Source organism: Mesitornis unicolor, unplaced genomic scaffold, assembly GCF_000695765.1.
Source record: "Mesitornis unicolor isolate BGI_N332 unplaced genomic scaffold, ASM69576v1 scaffold38052, whole genome shotgun sequence".
NCBI lineage: Eukaryota > Metazoa > Chordata > Aves > Mesitornithiformes > Mesitornithidae > Mesitornis > Mesitornis unicolor.
In genome coordinates, this window is record NW_010170528.1 from 13,585 (window position 1) to 30,812 (window position 17,228).

The 17,228-nt window shown below is 43.8% G+C and overlaps 1 protein-coding gene across 1 annotated transcript in view; it reads left to right on the plus strand.

Annotated features, from left to right (window-relative positions):
- Positions 1 to 16,323, plus strand: part of LOC104536965 (DEP domain-containing protein 5) — a gene marked incomplete at its 5' end in the record, with an annotated part of 29,672 nt that extends 13,349 nt beyond the window's left edge. Inside the window, 11 exons of the mRNA XM_010179715.1 lie at positions 2,414 to 2,476; positions 4,013 to 4,164; positions 4,948 to 5,025; positions 5,468 to 5,600; positions 6,457 to 6,565; positions 6,845 to 7,069; positions 11,031 to 11,200; positions 12,387 to 12,558; positions 13,669 to 13,729; positions 14,802 to 14,884; positions 15,535 to 16,323. Of these exons, the coding sequence (XP_010178017.1) occupies positions 2,414 to 2,476; positions 4,013 to 4,164; positions 4,948 to 5,025; positions 5,468 to 5,600; positions 6,457 to 6,565; positions 6,845 to 7,069; positions 11,031 to 11,200; positions 12,387 to 12,558; positions 13,669 to 13,729; positions 14,802 to 14,884; positions 15,535 to 15,830 (1,542 nt within the window). The remainder of the gene's footprint in view (positions 1 to 2,413; positions 2,477 to 4,012; positions 4,165 to 4,947; positions 5,026 to 5,467; positions 5,601 to 6,456; positions 6,566 to 6,844; positions 7,070 to 11,030; positions 11,201 to 12,386; positions 12,559 to 13,668; positions 13,730 to 14,801; positions 14,885 to 15,534) is intronic.
- Between the last annotated feature and the right edge of the window lie 905 nt (positions 16,324 to 17,228).

Here is a 17,228-nt window from a genome sequence, read left to right on the forward strand (position 1 = left end):
TGAAGCTTCAGTGGAATTTTAACAGCAGGAACTCCAGTCACTTACTTACATCTGCTTAGAGGGGAGGATGTGTTCCTGAGTAGTGATTTAGGTGACATTCCTTCACTGGCTGGACTCCAGGCTGGAGAAAACTCTCTTTCTGAAGCTCTCTTCAGACACTTAAAGACTGTGCTGTCCCTCAGCCTTCCTGTCAACTGTCCTGTGAGTGCCAGGAGAGCAGAAACTCCACCTCCAAGTCCAGCCAGAAATATCTGATTATTTTTCCGGGTTCTGACATGAAGGTCTGTCAGAAGTGACAAGGAACTGAACAAAGATAAAACACTCAAGCGTGACCTCTCTTTGGGTTCAACAGTCAAAATACCGCGAAGAAGAAGTTCTCAACTTAAACATTCAGTGTTTTTCTCTCAGCACCTAATGTTTCAACATCCGCCCTTTTCTGCCACCTCCAGTGGCAAGTGTTGCGTTATTCTGGAGACCTGGATATTGATAGTTGAAGTGATAAAGTACCTGCAATCATCGTAGTAACAGACACTTATTTGTAGAATGAGTGTGTTTCCAAAACACAGATGAAATTCTGGAGCAGGTCATGCTAAGCTTGGAGAAAGTAGGTGCAGAAGTTGACTTGAGGCACGTTTGCAAACTTCCAGATCATAATTTAGGCTTTGAATTCTCCTCTTCTACTATTTTGGAAAATGACCTTCATCAGACTTCCCTCTTTAAATATATAAAATGTAACTATCTCTGTCGACCAGTAAAACTAGTGAAAATTCGGGGTAGAACGCAGGACAGAAGAGTGCTTTTGCCTGTTCTGCACAGCACAAGGGAAAAGGCAAAACTGGCTTCAGTAGCAATGGCACACTGGTGTGTTGGAAACAAAGTAGCAGACTGTGTGCTACCAGCAAATCTAATAAGCAAATGCAATCTTAAGTAGCTTTAAAAGTAGCTATATTCAAAAGTCTCCCTGGAGAGTTAATAGGGGAATCTAGAAGAATGTGTTACCAGTTGAAAGCCTTTCACACCACAGCAGTAAACACCCCTGTAAATATTTACACACAGGGAATGGGAGAGAAGCAGTTAGGATCTCCAAAAGTAATGGCACACACTTGTTGGAAAGGTGCTGGTGGACAGGTAGCTTTATCAGGCAACTTTGTGCTGCTTGGAAACACGGCAAGTGTGTGCCTCCTGTTTCCCAGACAACGCAACCCCTTAGGGCTCACCAGCATGGGTATGGCTATTGGCTGGCTGGAGACTTGCAGCCAAAGCACTGACAAATTGTCACAGCTGTGTGCTCTGTCAGCAGCCAAGGGAGCAAGTGCTTTTCTAGGATGCTATTCAGTACTGGAGTTAATCCAAAACAAAACTTAGCCACTGGCTCCACCTTCCCTCTGTTTCAGAGTAGAACTGACAAGTCACTTCAGGCAGTTACTGGGCAGTACAGTGTGGTTTTTAACACAGTGAGTTAGCTTGATGCTTAAGCTGTTTGGGAAATCTTTGCCCTTATGGATACAGGGTGTGTGGCTCTGCATCTGCACTGCATATATTACCAGCCATATAGCTCTGGCATCGATTCTTTGCAGAAAATGTTTTATATGTACATACCAGGGTAAGTATCACGTTAACTGCAGGCTAGACAAAATATTTTGCCTAGGGAACAGAATAAAGAATTGCAAATAGGTAATGAAGATATAGTTGAGTTTCCACTGCATTGTCTTGTGTGATAAGAGAATCTTGTCACATCTTTGAATAGCAGCCGGGGATAAATTCATCCAGGGTTTGCAAGTAGGCGGGGAACATGGCGCAGGCAGCGTCTGTTTAATTTTGCATGAAGTATTAAACACAGTGTTGGAAAGATCTTTGTGATGAATTTTTCTTCCCTTTTCTTTGCACCATACCAGACCTGCATTTGACATGAAGAGTGTGCTTCCCGAAAAGAGCTTATTTGTCTCTCTCTATCATTTGAATGACTGACAGACTAGGGAAAAAAAAAGCTATCCTTCTTTTGGGTATTTGCCATTATGCATGCAGTTTTACAGGTTTCTGTATCACTGTTCAGCTTTGCATTTCAGCTGAAAACCCATGTACGTTAGAGCTCAAGTCTTTGTCTTGTGAAGTGTGGAGGGAAGGTGGTTGTTTCAATTGGCTTCTGATCAGTGTGGTTTTCAAAACTTGAAAAGTGTCTGTGCTAAGGAAGAGCAATGTCTTGTTACAGAGAGAGAAAGTAAGGGTATGTGCGTGAGTGACTCCTGATGCTCTGCATTCTGCTGCATCTGATGTTCTGGGTCTGTTTGAGATTTGCAGTCCCCCCATACTTTCTCTCTGTGGTCATTTCATACTTGCACAATCTTGTATTTGCATCTCTTCAACTTCTTGTTCCTGTTGCCATTAATGGACCTACTTCCTCTGATGCCTTCAGGATGGGTCCTTCTTTATGGATTTTGTTCGCAGCCCGCGTACAGCTTCAGCCTTCTACTCACAGGTTAGTTTTGAATGGGGTTTTATCATCTCTGGCTTTCAGGCTGAGGAGACAGAGAGCATTTGTTGTCCTGAGCTTGCCACGTGGGGCCCCTGTGTTAGTTTCCAGGTGTGCTCAGTGAGAGGGAGACGTGCAGCATTAGCAGGACCAAGTGACTGGCGGTGGTGGCAGATGCAACTACTTCCTTCCACCATGCAGTGTTTGTGATGTGCTTTGGATGTTCATGTGCCCTGCCTTACTGTCCTTTGCAGTACTGTTTTGTCAACTACTGAAGCTTCTCTTTGTGTCTCAGTAAGTACTCATTTTCCATCTTCCCTGATAAACAAAATGGCAACAGCTTACTCATCTCATCCTTGGCTACATTTCTTCTGTGGTATTTGACTGACAAGTGGCTCTGGGGACATCCAAGTCAAATTGTGTTCTTGGATTCTTTAACAACTGAGGGCTAAAACCGTTGGTTTCATCTTGGTTTAAAAGATTAGTCGTGACAGAAGTTTTTTGTACACTTAACACCAGTTAGGAGTTAGCAGTAACACGGTGTGTCCATGAAAAATACTGCTGGTTGGAGTGAGCTCTGAGGAGGCAGAGTGGGTTTAGCTGGCTGTGGGGACTGTAGGTTCCACGTTTGAGCATCTGCCATTTCTGGCTACCCAAAAAGGGGCCATATGCCATTACAGAGTGAGAGATCTCTGGGACAAATGGCATGAATAAAGGACTTTGGTCTCAGTATCAGACCTAAGTCAAACTACCAGGTTTGCGATTTTCAGTTGTGCGTGTGCTGTGAATTCATCATGGCAGATCAGCTCTCGTATTTACACCAGCTTGAGTTACTCTGCCGTTCGTGTTCCTCTCCCCCACCTCTCTAGCTTTTATATAATCTGCTTTTCCTAAACCATACGTGTTAATGACAGATGGCAATTACAGCCTGTACTTTGCTGGATCTTTCAGCATTCATGTTCTTTCTGAAATGATTTAATGTTAATTTGTGAACTATTCAGTCTACTGTTGGGAGTATTGCAAGTGTTCCTGCGGGAGGAAAGTGTTCTTGTTGTCTTGGCGACATAGGTGTGGGTGGGTGCCAACCAGCCTCCTGATACTACCCTAAGAAAGGAAGGAACATGAGCTGATTTTGTGCATTATGAAACTTGAAATCCATGTGATACATTTGCGTATCTGAGAGTCAGAGTTGAGACTGTTTTTTCTAATTTCTTACTACTTTCCCATAGTGATTAAGTTTCCTTGTGCTATCCATTGCATGTTTATAACCACAGTTATTCACTCAAGTTGAAAATGTCAGGTTGGGACTGGTATTGCTGGTTTGCCAACAGTTCTGTCAAAACGGTTGTTGCTGGGCTGGTGATCCTCATCTTTACTGGGGTCTGAATTTTGTGAATTCTGCATATGTTTGTGCTTGCCTTATATTGTTGCTTGTTGTTAACTAACTTGAGCTGAGGCACAGATGATGTGGGGAGGGAAGAAAATGGGAAATTCATTACATCATACAGTTCATAAATATGTTGCTGTATTCACTCCTTGCAGGTGTCTATAGATCAGTCTGTTTCTGCAACCTCCGATGGCAACACACTGATAAACACAGGGCAGTTACCTGATAGGGGCAACGCACAGACCCTGGGAAGTTCCCAGAATGTTGCAGACCAAGGATATAGCACAGCTGGTGCTGCAGAAGGCAGGTAAGAAAAGCACAGCAGTGCTGTACTGCAGCTCTGTTCAGTTACATTCCCCTTTCTGGTGTCAAGGAGTGGACACTTAAACAGGAACCTGAGAACAAGATGTGCTGTGTCTGTCAGCACCAGAAGGCACTTGTCACAAGACCTTACTGCAGCATTTCCACGTGCAGAAGGAGTGATAGGAGTAAGCCTTGCAACCCAGTTTTCCAGAATTAAATGAACACAAGGCCTGATTTCCCCACCCACAAAAAGAATTTCATCCTTCAAGAAATGAAGAACGACAAAATTCTGTTTCTGAAGTCCGCTAGCAGAAAAACAGGCTTTGAATTGACATCTGTCTTCTGTCTGTTTTAGCAAAGGGAGGCCCTGCAAGTCTAATTGGATCAAGCAGGTTGATGAAATCCAAGAGGTTCTAACCTGGAGGAGAGACACCGGGGAGGAAACAGCGTTAGAAATAAACTATATTAGCACCTGTTTCCTGCAGTTGTGTATTACAGATTTTATTTAAAAAGAAAAAAAAAAGCCAACTTCAAAATGTTTGCTCTCAATTGCTCTCGAGTACGTCTGTATGTAATATAGTGTGCATCGGGTCAATATAACGACGACCTGACAACCTCGGGGGGAAATATGGGTCTGATGCTTTTAGTTGTCATTCTTTAGATGAAAAAGGAAATAAATGTGTCAAAGTAATTGTTTGGAAGAGGAGAGAACATTTTTCTCATGTACATATTTGAATAGATCTGGCAGCTTCCTGGATTTTTGAACATGCTTCTGTTTACTTCCCAGCTCTCAGCAGTGTTCAGCAAACTCTCTGACTTCCTCCTCCACCTTGATAGAAATTCTTGAAGCCATGAAACACCCCACGTAAGTTTTTAATATAAATATGCTTAGCATCTGCCTAGATGTTTTGTAAGAGGACGTGAGGCATGGGCTTACTCAAAGGAGAGCCCCATGTCAGCTGTGGAAGAAATTTAAGCTTCCTTTTGTTACTCAGTTCCAATCTCTCTAACAAGGAATTTTATAGAAATTAAGGTACAAGTATTGCTGCAGAGACTTCAGTTAGTAGAATCCCAAAATCTTGTCAAAGCAAGAATTCTCAGTAAGACATTAAAGTGCTGTCAATGTCAGCTCTTCATCTTGTCATCAGAAACTAATGATATGTCACTCTGGGGGCACTGTGCGTTTCTTGTCCTGTATCTTTATCCCCCCTGCTTTTTTTTTTCTCCCCCAGCAGTGATTTTTGTCTATGCAACTTAACAGAGCTGTCAGTCGATCCATGTTAACACGTGTGATTGCTGTGATTCAGCACAGGGGTCCAGCTGCTCTCTGAACAGAAGGGCCTCTCTCCGTACTGTTTCATCAGTGCAGAAGTTGTGCACTGGCTGGTGAATAATGTGGAAGGTGTGCAAACCCAAGCCATGGCCATTGACATCATGCAGGTGAGAGAACTATCAAGTGGTGTGTGGAGGGCCAGAAATACCTCACTCTCTGAAGAAAGCAGAATTGTAGAGAAAAGCGTAGCAATCATTTGTTCCTTACTAAATCCTCTTATTGATAAGTATTGAAAACAGAATATGAGGCGACGATGACATTTCTTGGGATTCTCTATCACAAAACAGCAGCATATTCTTCAGTTGTAATATCTGTTATTTTTTCCACTTACATATGATGACAGTTCTGTGTATAACCTCCCATTAGCTAGTAGTTACCGAGAGCTCTCCCTCGTGTTAGAATTATGAGGCACTACTGTGTGATTTGGTTTTGGTTTTAGGTTTTTTTTCTGATAATTAGTTAATGGAGTTGTAGTAAAACCAGCATAAGACCTTTTTTTTTATGGATGCTGAAGTATACACACTCCATGCAAGATGCACTGCTTGTGTTCATGAATTTTTTTCCTTCCCTATCGAACTGTGTCAGGGGCAGAAGGTTGGAAATGTTTTGGTGCTCTTTCCTCTGCTGAGGTCCCATATCAATTAACAGAGAACCTAGAATGTTTCCAATCTCTTACCTTCCTGTAAAAGGAGGTAAGAGATCCATCTGTAAAACCAGAGCAGGGTAAGGGAGGAAGGCAGACATCTGTGGAAAGGTCAAACGCAATTTCTCAGAGAGGTAAGGAATTGCCACATTTACCGAATATCCAGAGATAACACTGCTGATATTCTTGTTATGCACATATCTGGACAAAAAAGATGTCAAGAAAATGATTTCCTAATGTTTTTTAGCAACCTTTTTATGTAACTGGAAGAGTGACTTCTTTTTTTATACTGTTTGCTCTGTTCTCTTTCTTTTGTTCAGAAAATGCTAGAAGAGCAGCTTATTGTCCATGCCTCTGGAGAAGCTTTACGAACCTTTATTTATGGCTTTTATTTTTACAAGATTGTTGTGGACAAAGAACCAGACCGAGGTCAGCATCGCGTTATTACAAGACTTTCCTCATTATCCCTTTGCATAGTCACTACTGCACTTGATTCTTATGGGTGCTGCAGCAGAAATGCATTTTAGGAGCAACAAAAAACACGGCTCTAAAGAGAGTCAAAGAAATTTGGCCTTTTTGGTAAAAGCAAAAAACAATTGCAGACAACATAACCTATTTTTTTCCTTCCTCTTTTTCAGAAAGAACTACAATTCTTTCTTGGTCTTGAATGCTTGTTTCTAACTGTCCATCCCCTTGCTTTTTCTTCAGTGGGCATGCAGCAGCCTGCCATGTGGCACACAGCTGCCATGGATGACTTCTCTGCCTTCCAGAGGAAATGGTTTGAGGTGGCGTTCGTGGCAGAAGAGCTCCTGCATTCGGATATCCCAGCGTTCTTCCTGCCCTGGCTGCCCAGCCGCCCAGCCTCCTATGCAAGTAGGCACAGTTCCTTTAGCCGCAGTTTCGGAGGACGGAGCCAGGCAGCTGCACTATTAGGTAGATGCACAGCACAGGTGACAGCTGGGGAAGTTCAAGGGGATAGTTTGAAAGGGGAAGAGCAGCCAGCCAAGGGTATGATCTCACGTGGACCAGCAATAAAGCTGCAAATTTCATGCTGGCCTTACATGTGTCTTGCACGTGGACTTGTTTCGTATGCTGGAGGTGTGTTTCACTGGCCTAGCAGGCAATTTTTGCTTCTGAGTACTGGAATACAGTAAAAAGTGTTCTTTAAATATTCCGTATTCCTGAACCTCCCCTCCCTGCCAACCTCTGGAGTTCAGAGAGGAAAATACTGACTTTGTCTCCTTGCAGATCCAGAGAGACTCTTCATCTGTCATGAGTATGGAGGAATAATTTGTGAGAACAGCTAAGCAACCAAACTATACTTAAAATGACGTGTCTAATTGCTGCTTAACGGCAAAAGCCACAGTGAAATCCATGTTTGTTGGAAGTTTTCTGTGAAGTGCTGGAGGTTTCTCAGCTAACCTGGACCATGTATAGTCAGACTCCTTATATTAAAGTCTGGGAAGCCCAGTACAAATAGTCTCTGGAGTGTGGAAGCAGTAGGGTCTGCGTATGGAAGATCTTGCTGCTGGGCCAGATACCATTCTGTAATGTGTGAAGTATAACACTGACTGCCACTAACAGCCCGTGAAACACACTGGCTGCATGACTGATGGTGTTGCTTTGTCAGCTTTTTGTTGTGTTTCCAGGCCAGCCTGAGTCACTTGCTTTTGTTCCTCTTTCTCTGTTTAAAATGATGAGAAAAATCATTGCTATAGAACTGCAACTTCAGATTTATTTAGATGCATCTTTTAAAGGCCTATCGATTAAGGATAAAAAGAAAATTCTGCTGTTCTCCTTGTTCTGTATATTTGACCTTCTGAAGAGAAGTGACTTACTTCTGGTGTAGTATCTCTTAAACCTGAAGTTACAGTAATCCTTGTGTATTTCTGAAAGCCTTGTTTAAAGAGGAACAGCATCAGAAATGGGAAAGCATTAAGGATAGGAAGTCTGAACTAATGGTTAATTCCCTAAAGCCAACATATGCAGGGTATTTTTCCCTGTCACACGATAAATCTGTTGCCTTGGCCAGTACCCAACCTCATTAGCTCAGTGACTGGCCGGAGCCAAAGCCTGAACGTAGGCAGGCATGAAAGTATTGTGAAGGCCAGAGGCACTCAGGTCAGATCCTGTTCCTGCTTTGATCTCTGACTATTTAGCCCAAGAAAACCACTTCACTTTTCTCTGTTCGTCCTCTTTGGTGCGATGAGCCGGCTGAGACTCGGTAAGCTTGCACCGGGGGAAATGGGCTAAGACAGAAGGGTGCTTTAGTGCCCCTCTTGCCTGTTCTTTAATGCCCGCCAGGATAGAGTATGCTCCCTTGGCATGTAATACTGTTACACACCTGTGTAGCCCTCCTTTTTAATTTCAGCTGGAATTATATGCATTCTGTTACTTAACTAACTTGCAGCCCCTGGATGAATGAAAAATGCCTCTATACTGCTCACACGCAGTCTGGTTATTCCAGGAACAATAGGAGTTTTTTGAGAAAAATCCAGTGTGGAACTTCTTTTCTTAAAAAGGAACTGATTTAACTGATGTTTCTGTGCTGTCCCTCTTCTAAACAGTATTCCAAAAAAACCTTTACCAGTTCATCTGAGGCAAGGAGCTTTACTAAACCCAGATGACCTCTGGTCCACGTGACTTCATTTGTTCCTCTCTTGGCTTTGATTTGGTTGTGGTTTTTACTTCTTCCCTTCCCCACCTTCCCTAAATGTCAGGCTGTGACATAAAATTGCATGCAAGCATTGGGAGCTCTGGAACAAGCTCCATGTATCTCTAAAATCTTTATTCCTCCCAATTCCCCTATCACTTGCCCAGTGATTGATTGTCCCCTTTCCCTTCCCAGTGGAAGTCTGACCTGTGGTATACCTAATCTTGTCCCTTTTGATTTATAGCTATGCATGCACTAGTGATTTTAGTCATGTATGTAGTGTAGTCTGTGACTGGAGAATAACCTGCCTGCTCCTCTCCGATTTCCTCAGTAAATCATTAGTTAAATACTCAATGGTACAAGACAATTGGGAAGCAGGTGAGTCCTCCTAAAATTAGATCTACAGAAGCTAGAATTTATTCTACTTAAACTAAGGTGGTTTTAATCTGAAACTTCTAAATTCAGACACATGGATATTTCTCATCGGTTTTTAAGGTACCTTTGAGTAGCTCACCTGGTTGGACTGTGTTCCTGCTGCTTTGCCTGTGAATTACAGCTGCAGCAAAGTGGAGAGAGGAGCTCCAGCCCTGATAAGGAGCCTGCGTTATCTGGAAAAAGGAACAGGGAGCTGAAAAAGGGAGCAGGGAGCTCATTCTTCACAGTGTGCTAGTTTGGGCACACTGGGCTGTGGTGTTATCACTGACCTCTTAGCTAATGACCAACATCTACCTGACCGAGCTGCTTTCGCTTTACAGCTTTTGGGATGTTGTTTTCCAACATATTTCATTACAAAACTGGCACCGGGGTTCACACTTGGTTACAAAACTGGCACCGTAACCTAGCTACGAGCATTGCAGTCACAGTGATGTTCCACTGGAAAGGAGCAAGAAAAAGAAAATCACAACATGTTGGTCTGTCTGACAATACCAGACCAACTCAGAAATTGCAGATGATACATTTCCCAAAGACAAAAGTGGATCTTATTTACAGAAACAAAACTGGGTGATGTTCTTCCATTTTTATTGTTTGGGTTTTTTTTCCTGTTCCTAAGCTGCAGTAATAGCAATATAAAGGATTTTCTTATAACCTTGAAAACTCTCTCCAGCCACCTTGCAATAGAAGTGAAGGTGGCAACTTTCCATCTACTTTGAGGAAGAACTTCAACCTTTTTTTTTTTTTTTTTTTTTTAAAACACCATTAAGCCGTTAAATTATAAGGTCATTTAAAAGCTGACCATCTCCCTCCACTTAAGCAAGAAATAACAATATCCGTCCCTCATGCATGCAATAAAAAAGACAAAGGTTTTTCAGTAGCAGTATTGCAGCCCTTTGTTTTGTGTCAATTTTTAACAATATAGAAATGTTAAATTATGTATTTGCCTAAAGCGAAGTTGAAAGTGCCAATGTGGTTCATAGCAGGACTTCGGTCTCAAAGTCAGGAGTTCTGGGCTCTGCCCCTGGCCTTGCAGTCTGCTGTATGATACCAGCCAGGCTGCTTCCACTTTCTGTGCTTCTCTTCTTCTCCTGCCTGACATCCGAGGTTTTCTTTTAGCGGGATGCTGGGCTGTAGGGCACAAAGGGAGCTGGATCTTGGGCGCTGTCCCAGCACTTACTGCAGAGCAATGGAAGGTGTCACAATGATCCTGGTGCTGCTGCATGAGTCTTGGCTGACTTCTCATGCTTTTACACAGTGTTGGATGTGCAGTTTTAGCAATGCGGTAATGTGGGCTATTGATACGTGGTTAAAGAGACAAGAAGTTTAACTTCTAATCTCCTTTAGCTGTGGAAAGTCCTGGAATGCTCCTGCCCTGTGTAACAGCACCCTGTTGTGATTTCTGGTGGGCACATATAAAAATATTAAAACCAATTTGGAATGTCTTAGGTATGAAGGAGCTGAAGTTTTCTAGCCATACTTGATTATGGCACCAGTCGCTTAGTGATTAGCTGCTTAACTCTTGGTTCTGTCTCGTTTTTGCAGCTGCAATGTCTTTTGACTGCTTGGGGAGGTAATTCGGTGGCACAGACCTCTAATATGGGTAATACTTAAGGGGGTTTTTTTTTGTCTTTTGTGATCTGGATGAGCAGCATTCTAGGACTATTCTGCTAGCCAAAAAAATATGGGGAGGAGTGGGAGGACAAATTCATTTCTAATAACTTGTCGTGTTTCTCCTGTTCTCCATCGTGTCTCCCACCCTCTCTTTAATGCATCTTTTAAATATACCCCTATTCTTTGGCTGCGTAGCTGCCACGGTGCCTGAGCAACGGACAGTGACGCTTGATGTGGATGTGAATAACCGCACCGACCGTCTGGAGTGGTGCAGTTGTTATTACCATGGCAATTTCTCCCTGAATGCTGCCTTTGAAATCAAGTTACACTGGATGGCGGTGACTGCAGCTGTTCTTTTTGAGATGGTAAGAGTCCTTGTGTTCAGGGTGGCCACAGCAATGCTCGTCTGGCCTCTCTGTCCCTTTTACCACTGGGGATGTTGTCATGTGAAGTTGATGGAAAGTACTGGGGGAGTGACAGTGGGTTGGATCTGCCCCTGTTTCTGTAAGTAATTTTTACTGATGGTTGTTAGCATTGCTGCATCTGGTCATCATTTATCACGTTGTCTATAGTCATTCTGTCTGCAGAACAGTGTTCTGCTTTTACTGGGTTTCCTGCACAGTATGCAGAGATCAGTACAGGTCAAGGTGATATTTAAGTCTGCGTCAGGCAAATCTTAAGCCCTGAGCTGGGTCTTTGGAAAGGAATCTATTTCACGTTGCATTCCTCCTTTCCCCAAACCTGAAAACTTTAAATCTCAGTGGAGCTGCTTTCACGACAGGGCTCTTCCAGGCAATGTGTTCTTCTGGTTCAACAATGCTTTTTGGTTGATTTAAAAAACAAAAACACTACCACCACCACCACCAAAACCAAACAAAAAAACCTCTCAAACTTGCTGAAAACATTTTGCATGGAAAATGGAAACCGTCTGTGTCTTTTTTTATTTAATTTTGGATTTATTTAGTTTTCCCTTTTGTAGCTTCTGTAAAACTCAAATTATTTAACACCAGGTTTTACCCCACCCAGCCAAATAGCACTAGGTGATTGGTTTTGCTTTTATTTAAAATCTATTGCACTGTTCCAGTAAAGCCGCGGTGCTTAGCCACTGATGATAAGTAGGCTGAACCAGTTCCTGAAAAATGTGCTATTTAAAAGTGCTTTCTGATTGATGTAGCACTTAAAAAAGGAAAGCCTGGTGTCTTGTGCTTGTACTGCTTTGCTTACAAGGACGCTTTACAGGCTGCCCAGAGAGGTTGTGGAGTCTCCTTCTCTGGAGACATTCAAAACCCGCCTGGACGCCTTCCTGTGTAACCTCATCTGGGTGTTCCTGCTCCGGCAGGGGGATTGGACTGGATGAGCTTTTGAGGTCCCTTCCAATCCCTAACGTTCTGGGATTCTGTGATTCTGTGCTTGCCATGCAAAGCAAGGGGAGCCTGTGGAGAATTGAGCATGCCTGACCTATTCTCAGGGAATGAGTTGCTCCTATGCACTTAAGTGCCCTTCTTCAGTTTGACATATGTCGCATGATTCATTGTTTGAATCTCTTCTCAGGTTCAAGGTTGGCATCGGAAAGCCACATCCTGTGGTTTCTTGCTAGTTCCAGTCTTGGAAGGCCCATTTGCATTGCCCAGTTACCTGTATGGAGACCCACTCCGAGCTCAGTTGTTCATCCCACTCAATGTTAGCTGCTTGTTGAAGGAGGGCAGTGAGCATTTATTTGATGGTAAGAAATGGTTTTTGTTTTAGCCCTTGGTATACTTTTCTGCAAGCAGGTCCCTTCTGGCATGTAGCTGACATGAAGATCCTCATTTACCAGGCACGAATTAGCTGGATGAAGGGCCTGTTAGTACATTTCAGCAGCCACCCTCAGGAAGGTGGTGCTCGGAGGAAGCTGTGCTGGCAGGGTAATCAGCACGCAGCAGTGTATGAAGTTGGCAGCAAGAAGTACCAAGGCACAGGAAAAGTGGTCTCTCCAGTGATCTTTGTTGCCATGTTACATACCCTTATAGAACCTATATCAAGTAGTTACTCTGTTTGACATGATGTTGTACTGTAAGAGTCTGTTTTACTGGTAGATTATGCCCGCAGCTGCTCTGCATTTGTATCTTGCATTTGTTTATTCTCCCCCTCAGTAAGATTTGGCTTTCGTGACCGCCATCCTCTTTTTTTTTTGTTGCCATGGTTACGTTCATGGTAAGAGTGTTTGCACATGAGATTAAGAGCTAGAAACTGCAATCTCCTTTTTTGCAATGTGACCTCGCCCCTCTGAATGACGCTGTTGTGGTAAGTCTCAGGTGGGAGCTTAGAGATCGGAGAGCTCTGTCCCCATGCAGAGAGGGGCAAAATTGCATCGTGAGAAGGGACAATTAGCAGAAGGCTCTGTTTTAAAATAGCAAAGATGATAGTTTTCTTTATTTTCATTAACCCTTGACCCAATGTCCAGGTGTAAATGTAAAACAATCGATGACAAATCCATATGCTGTGAGGTCACCGTAGCCCACCATCACTGACCTTTGAACTAAGTATTTTCAGAGCACTCTGTGGTGATACACAGCAGCCCACTCTCCTTCCTTGCCCCCTCCCAAACACCCCATTATGTTTCTTTCCATTGTGAGAGACAAAACTGACAACTTCAGGGATGAATCTGCTACTGGCCTGTCCACACTTCTAATAAGATGGCATTCAAGGGACAGCTGACAGAAAAAATTGTGACTAAAATAAATTACTAGAAAAAACAAAGTACACAGAGGTGTTCTGAGGAAATCTGAAGTCTTGAAAAAGAAGGAAATAAAGTGCCTTGACTATGTAATTGTTACCTTTTTGTTTGTTCCAGGCTTTGAACCTGAAACATACTGGGACCGTATGCACCTTCTCCAGGAAGCAATAGCGTACAGGTGTGTACAGAGCTGAACCACTGAGAGGTTCCTATCTCCCAGGGTAATGTAGGATGGAGACCTGTGCTGAACAATTACTCCTGAGTTATGTGGGACTGTGCTGTCTGCCTCTCTGAAGTCTGCTAGCAGATTTAGACTAAAATACAACTAGAATGCCTGGAGGTGGTTCTGTGGCTGAAAGGGGCAGGTAAATGGTGTTTCAGCCATCATCACTCATTAGCAAACCATACTTTCCTCCTTGGGAGGGCATTGCCTTTGGAAGGTGCCCTGTTATTCTAAGTTGGAAGCAGATAGACTCTAAATAGATTTATTTCTGAGAAGGGACAGCTATTTCCTTCACGTTTAATTAACGGTCTTGAACTGGATGACATGCAGTGACTGCCAATAGGCAGGAGACTGAAGTGTGAGCTGTACATAGGAGGTTAGGCCCAGTTTAGGAAGGAATTGTTGGAAACTTAGAGTGCTATCTAGCCTTACCTCTTTGCATGCCTGAGCTGCCGGTTTGTTTCATGATGTTGCTGCCAAGGTCTTTTTCACATCAGAGAGGCTGCCATTTGTAACGGGCTTAAGCTTGGAAATATGTTTTCATTAGCTTAAAAAGCAGGAGAGGAACAAGTGTTTTACAAACAGCAAAGAACCGTCAGGTGAGCTGCTTGAAGTTCTGCGTGCAATATTGCCCACCATGAAAAAATGATGTTATAGCTTGAAACGTACCCAAGGAATGTCTGTCTTGACTATTGCTCTTCCCTCATTCCTGTGCAGCTGCCCCATTTTGTCAGAGGCTGCTCAGTGCCCTCCCTGAGCTACCGGTGCTCTCGTTTCCAGCACGAGTTAGAACGGAGATCAGTGTGGAGTTACAACCTTTCACACTGTGCCTAGCAGGGGTGGGGAATATTTGGAGAAGCTCAGCTCTCTTCATCTTTTTTCTTCTTGCCTTCAGGCCATAAGAAAAGGGAGCCTTTGTGATAGTGGGAGGTTTTCACTGGTGCCTCTGCCTTGGGCTGAAGGAATCTTCGCTGGATTGCCTCTTTTTTTAAAAAAAAATTAATTCTCCTGGTGTCTGTTTCTCCAGATTTGGATTTGTGCAAGATAAATATTCGGCCTCTGCGTTCAACTTCCCAGCCGAGAACAAGCCCCAGTATATCCATGTTACAGGTGAGCAATATTTGGCAGGCACTAGGGCAAGGAGGAGGCTATAGCAAACAAAAGAACCATTTCACACGCGGTTTGTGTTTTGTGTCAGTGATGTTGGTCCTCATTATGTCCCTAGTCAAACGACAAGTAGGTGTCTCAGCCAGCACAAACCAGAAAACTGGAGAGGCAATATGGAAAGTTAATCAGTGGCACTGGCTTGAAATCATCTTCAGGATCCACTTGTCCTCACTATTATTCTTCATAAATGTTGGTCATCTATCAGCACTTCTAGCTAAGCTCCATACATGGCATATTGCAGTAAAATAGCTTAGTATGTTCAGAGGGGTTGCTGAGACATGAAGACAATGATGAGAAGAGAGCTTTTGGAAAATGGAAGTTGATGTACAGTCAGAAAAGGGATCAGAGCCTACAGCTTTGCCTCCTTCCCTTCTGCCAAGAGAAAGGCAAGACTAAGGGTGCTCTCGCCCAGTGTTGCAATTTGCAGGAAGTAGCATGTAAAAGCGAAGGAGGAAAAGTGTATCCCATTTTATCTTGCTGAAAGGCAATTAAGTGAAACTCACTCCAGTTTCCTTTTCAGAATTTAATGAGTTGGCTACCAGTTGTAGGGACTTAGGTCTGCCTAAGACTAAAGTCCTGTCTGTTTCCTCCAGGGACAGTGTTTTTGCAGCTACCTTATTCCAAGCGGAAGTTTTCTTGTGGGCAGCAGCGACGCCGGCGGAACTCCACTAGCTCCACCAACCAGAACATGTTTTGTGAAGAGCGCATTGGCTACAACTGGGCCTACAACACCATGCTGACGAAAACGTGGCGGTCCAGTGCCACTGGGGATGAGAAGTTTGCTGATCGGCTGCTGAAAGACTTTACAGACTTTTGCTGGAACAAAGATAGCCGGCTTGTTTTGTTCTGGACTGACTGTCTAGATAAGATGCATGCTAGTGCTCCATAAAACAGGGTTGTATCTCTTTCGGAGATAGCAAAAAGCTTTACCTTGTGGCAAGGAAGTAGAGGTGAAGGATGACTGGAAAAGAGCCTCTCTGTTGGATTTGTCTCGAGGCTCCAAGAGGACCTGATCAGTATTGCTGTTGATATTCAACAGAATTTGATTAAGCTCTTGGAAAAAGAGTCTGAGCTCTTGGCTTGCCAATATCTATCACCTGACCTCAGCTTGGTTTTAAGTAGCTGCCGTCCCTGATTGCCAAAACTTCAGTTAGAGCAGAGGTAAAAGAGGGAGAGTGCAAATGGTTTTCAAGGGCAGTTCGATTCAGCACAGAGTGTGAAGGTAGCGGCTTACCGTCACTGGAAATGATTGGTGCCACTCGCATCTGATGTGCCTGACAGCAGCCTGCCTCGTGCCCTTTTGAGGTGTACCTGGTTGTGTGAATATGTAACATAAAATGTGAGAGACGCTTGTTAGATTTCATACATGTAAATAAGTAAAAATGCAGAAAACCTAGTGACCTGATGTTTTGTTGTAATTCCAGACAGCAATACAGAATTGGGGAGTGAAGGAGAGTAATTGCCAAAAGGAAATACTGCTTCTTATGTCCAGCATGATAATGAAATGCTTCAAGTTCACTGGTGGGGTTTTGTCCTTTAAGCATCCAGGACTTTCTGTCTCCAGCTCTGGACCTGGAACAGTGTCATGCAGCAGGAGCAAGAAGCCAGCTCTCCTGCGAGGCCAGCACCCATGCCTCAGGAGAAATCAAGGGCAACTGAACACAAGGTGCTGCTGGTTAGAGGAACAAAGGGGATTTATGAGCAGATTTTTAGGATGTGACTGCGTGCAGCAAAACGTGGATGCCTATGCTCAAGTATGTTGTCTTTGTCTCTGCAGAGAGGGGTTGCATATGGCGCGTGGCCTTGGCACGAGCCGGTGATTTAAGTGCGGATTCAGGGCAGGTTCGTGACCCGCACTCCATAGCTGTGCGTGGGGGGCTGTTGGCTCCTGCCGTGAGATGGTTACTATTGTTATCTGTCCTTGCTAAGCTGCAGGCAGCAGAGGGCTGACACATTCACAGTGGTGTTCAGACCTGGTTCAAGGGAAAATCATAGCTGCTTCAGTTTTATCCCCTAAACTGAGTCTGAATGACTCATCTGTAATTAGACAGCACCCCCCAGAAAAGGTGGGTTTGAGCTGCACGCCTTTTCATTCAGCTCATCTGAGTGTGTCTAAGTCTGTCGGAATTATCAGTGCGTGCTTGCTCCCCATTAACATCTTAAAAAATACTCTACTATGAAAGCAACCCGCTGCCATCTCTTCTGCACGGTTTTACTACGAAGGCAGCTGTGCAGGCCTCAGTTGCTTCGCCAGAGCCCGGGGAGGGGGCGGGGGCAGGAGCAGGGG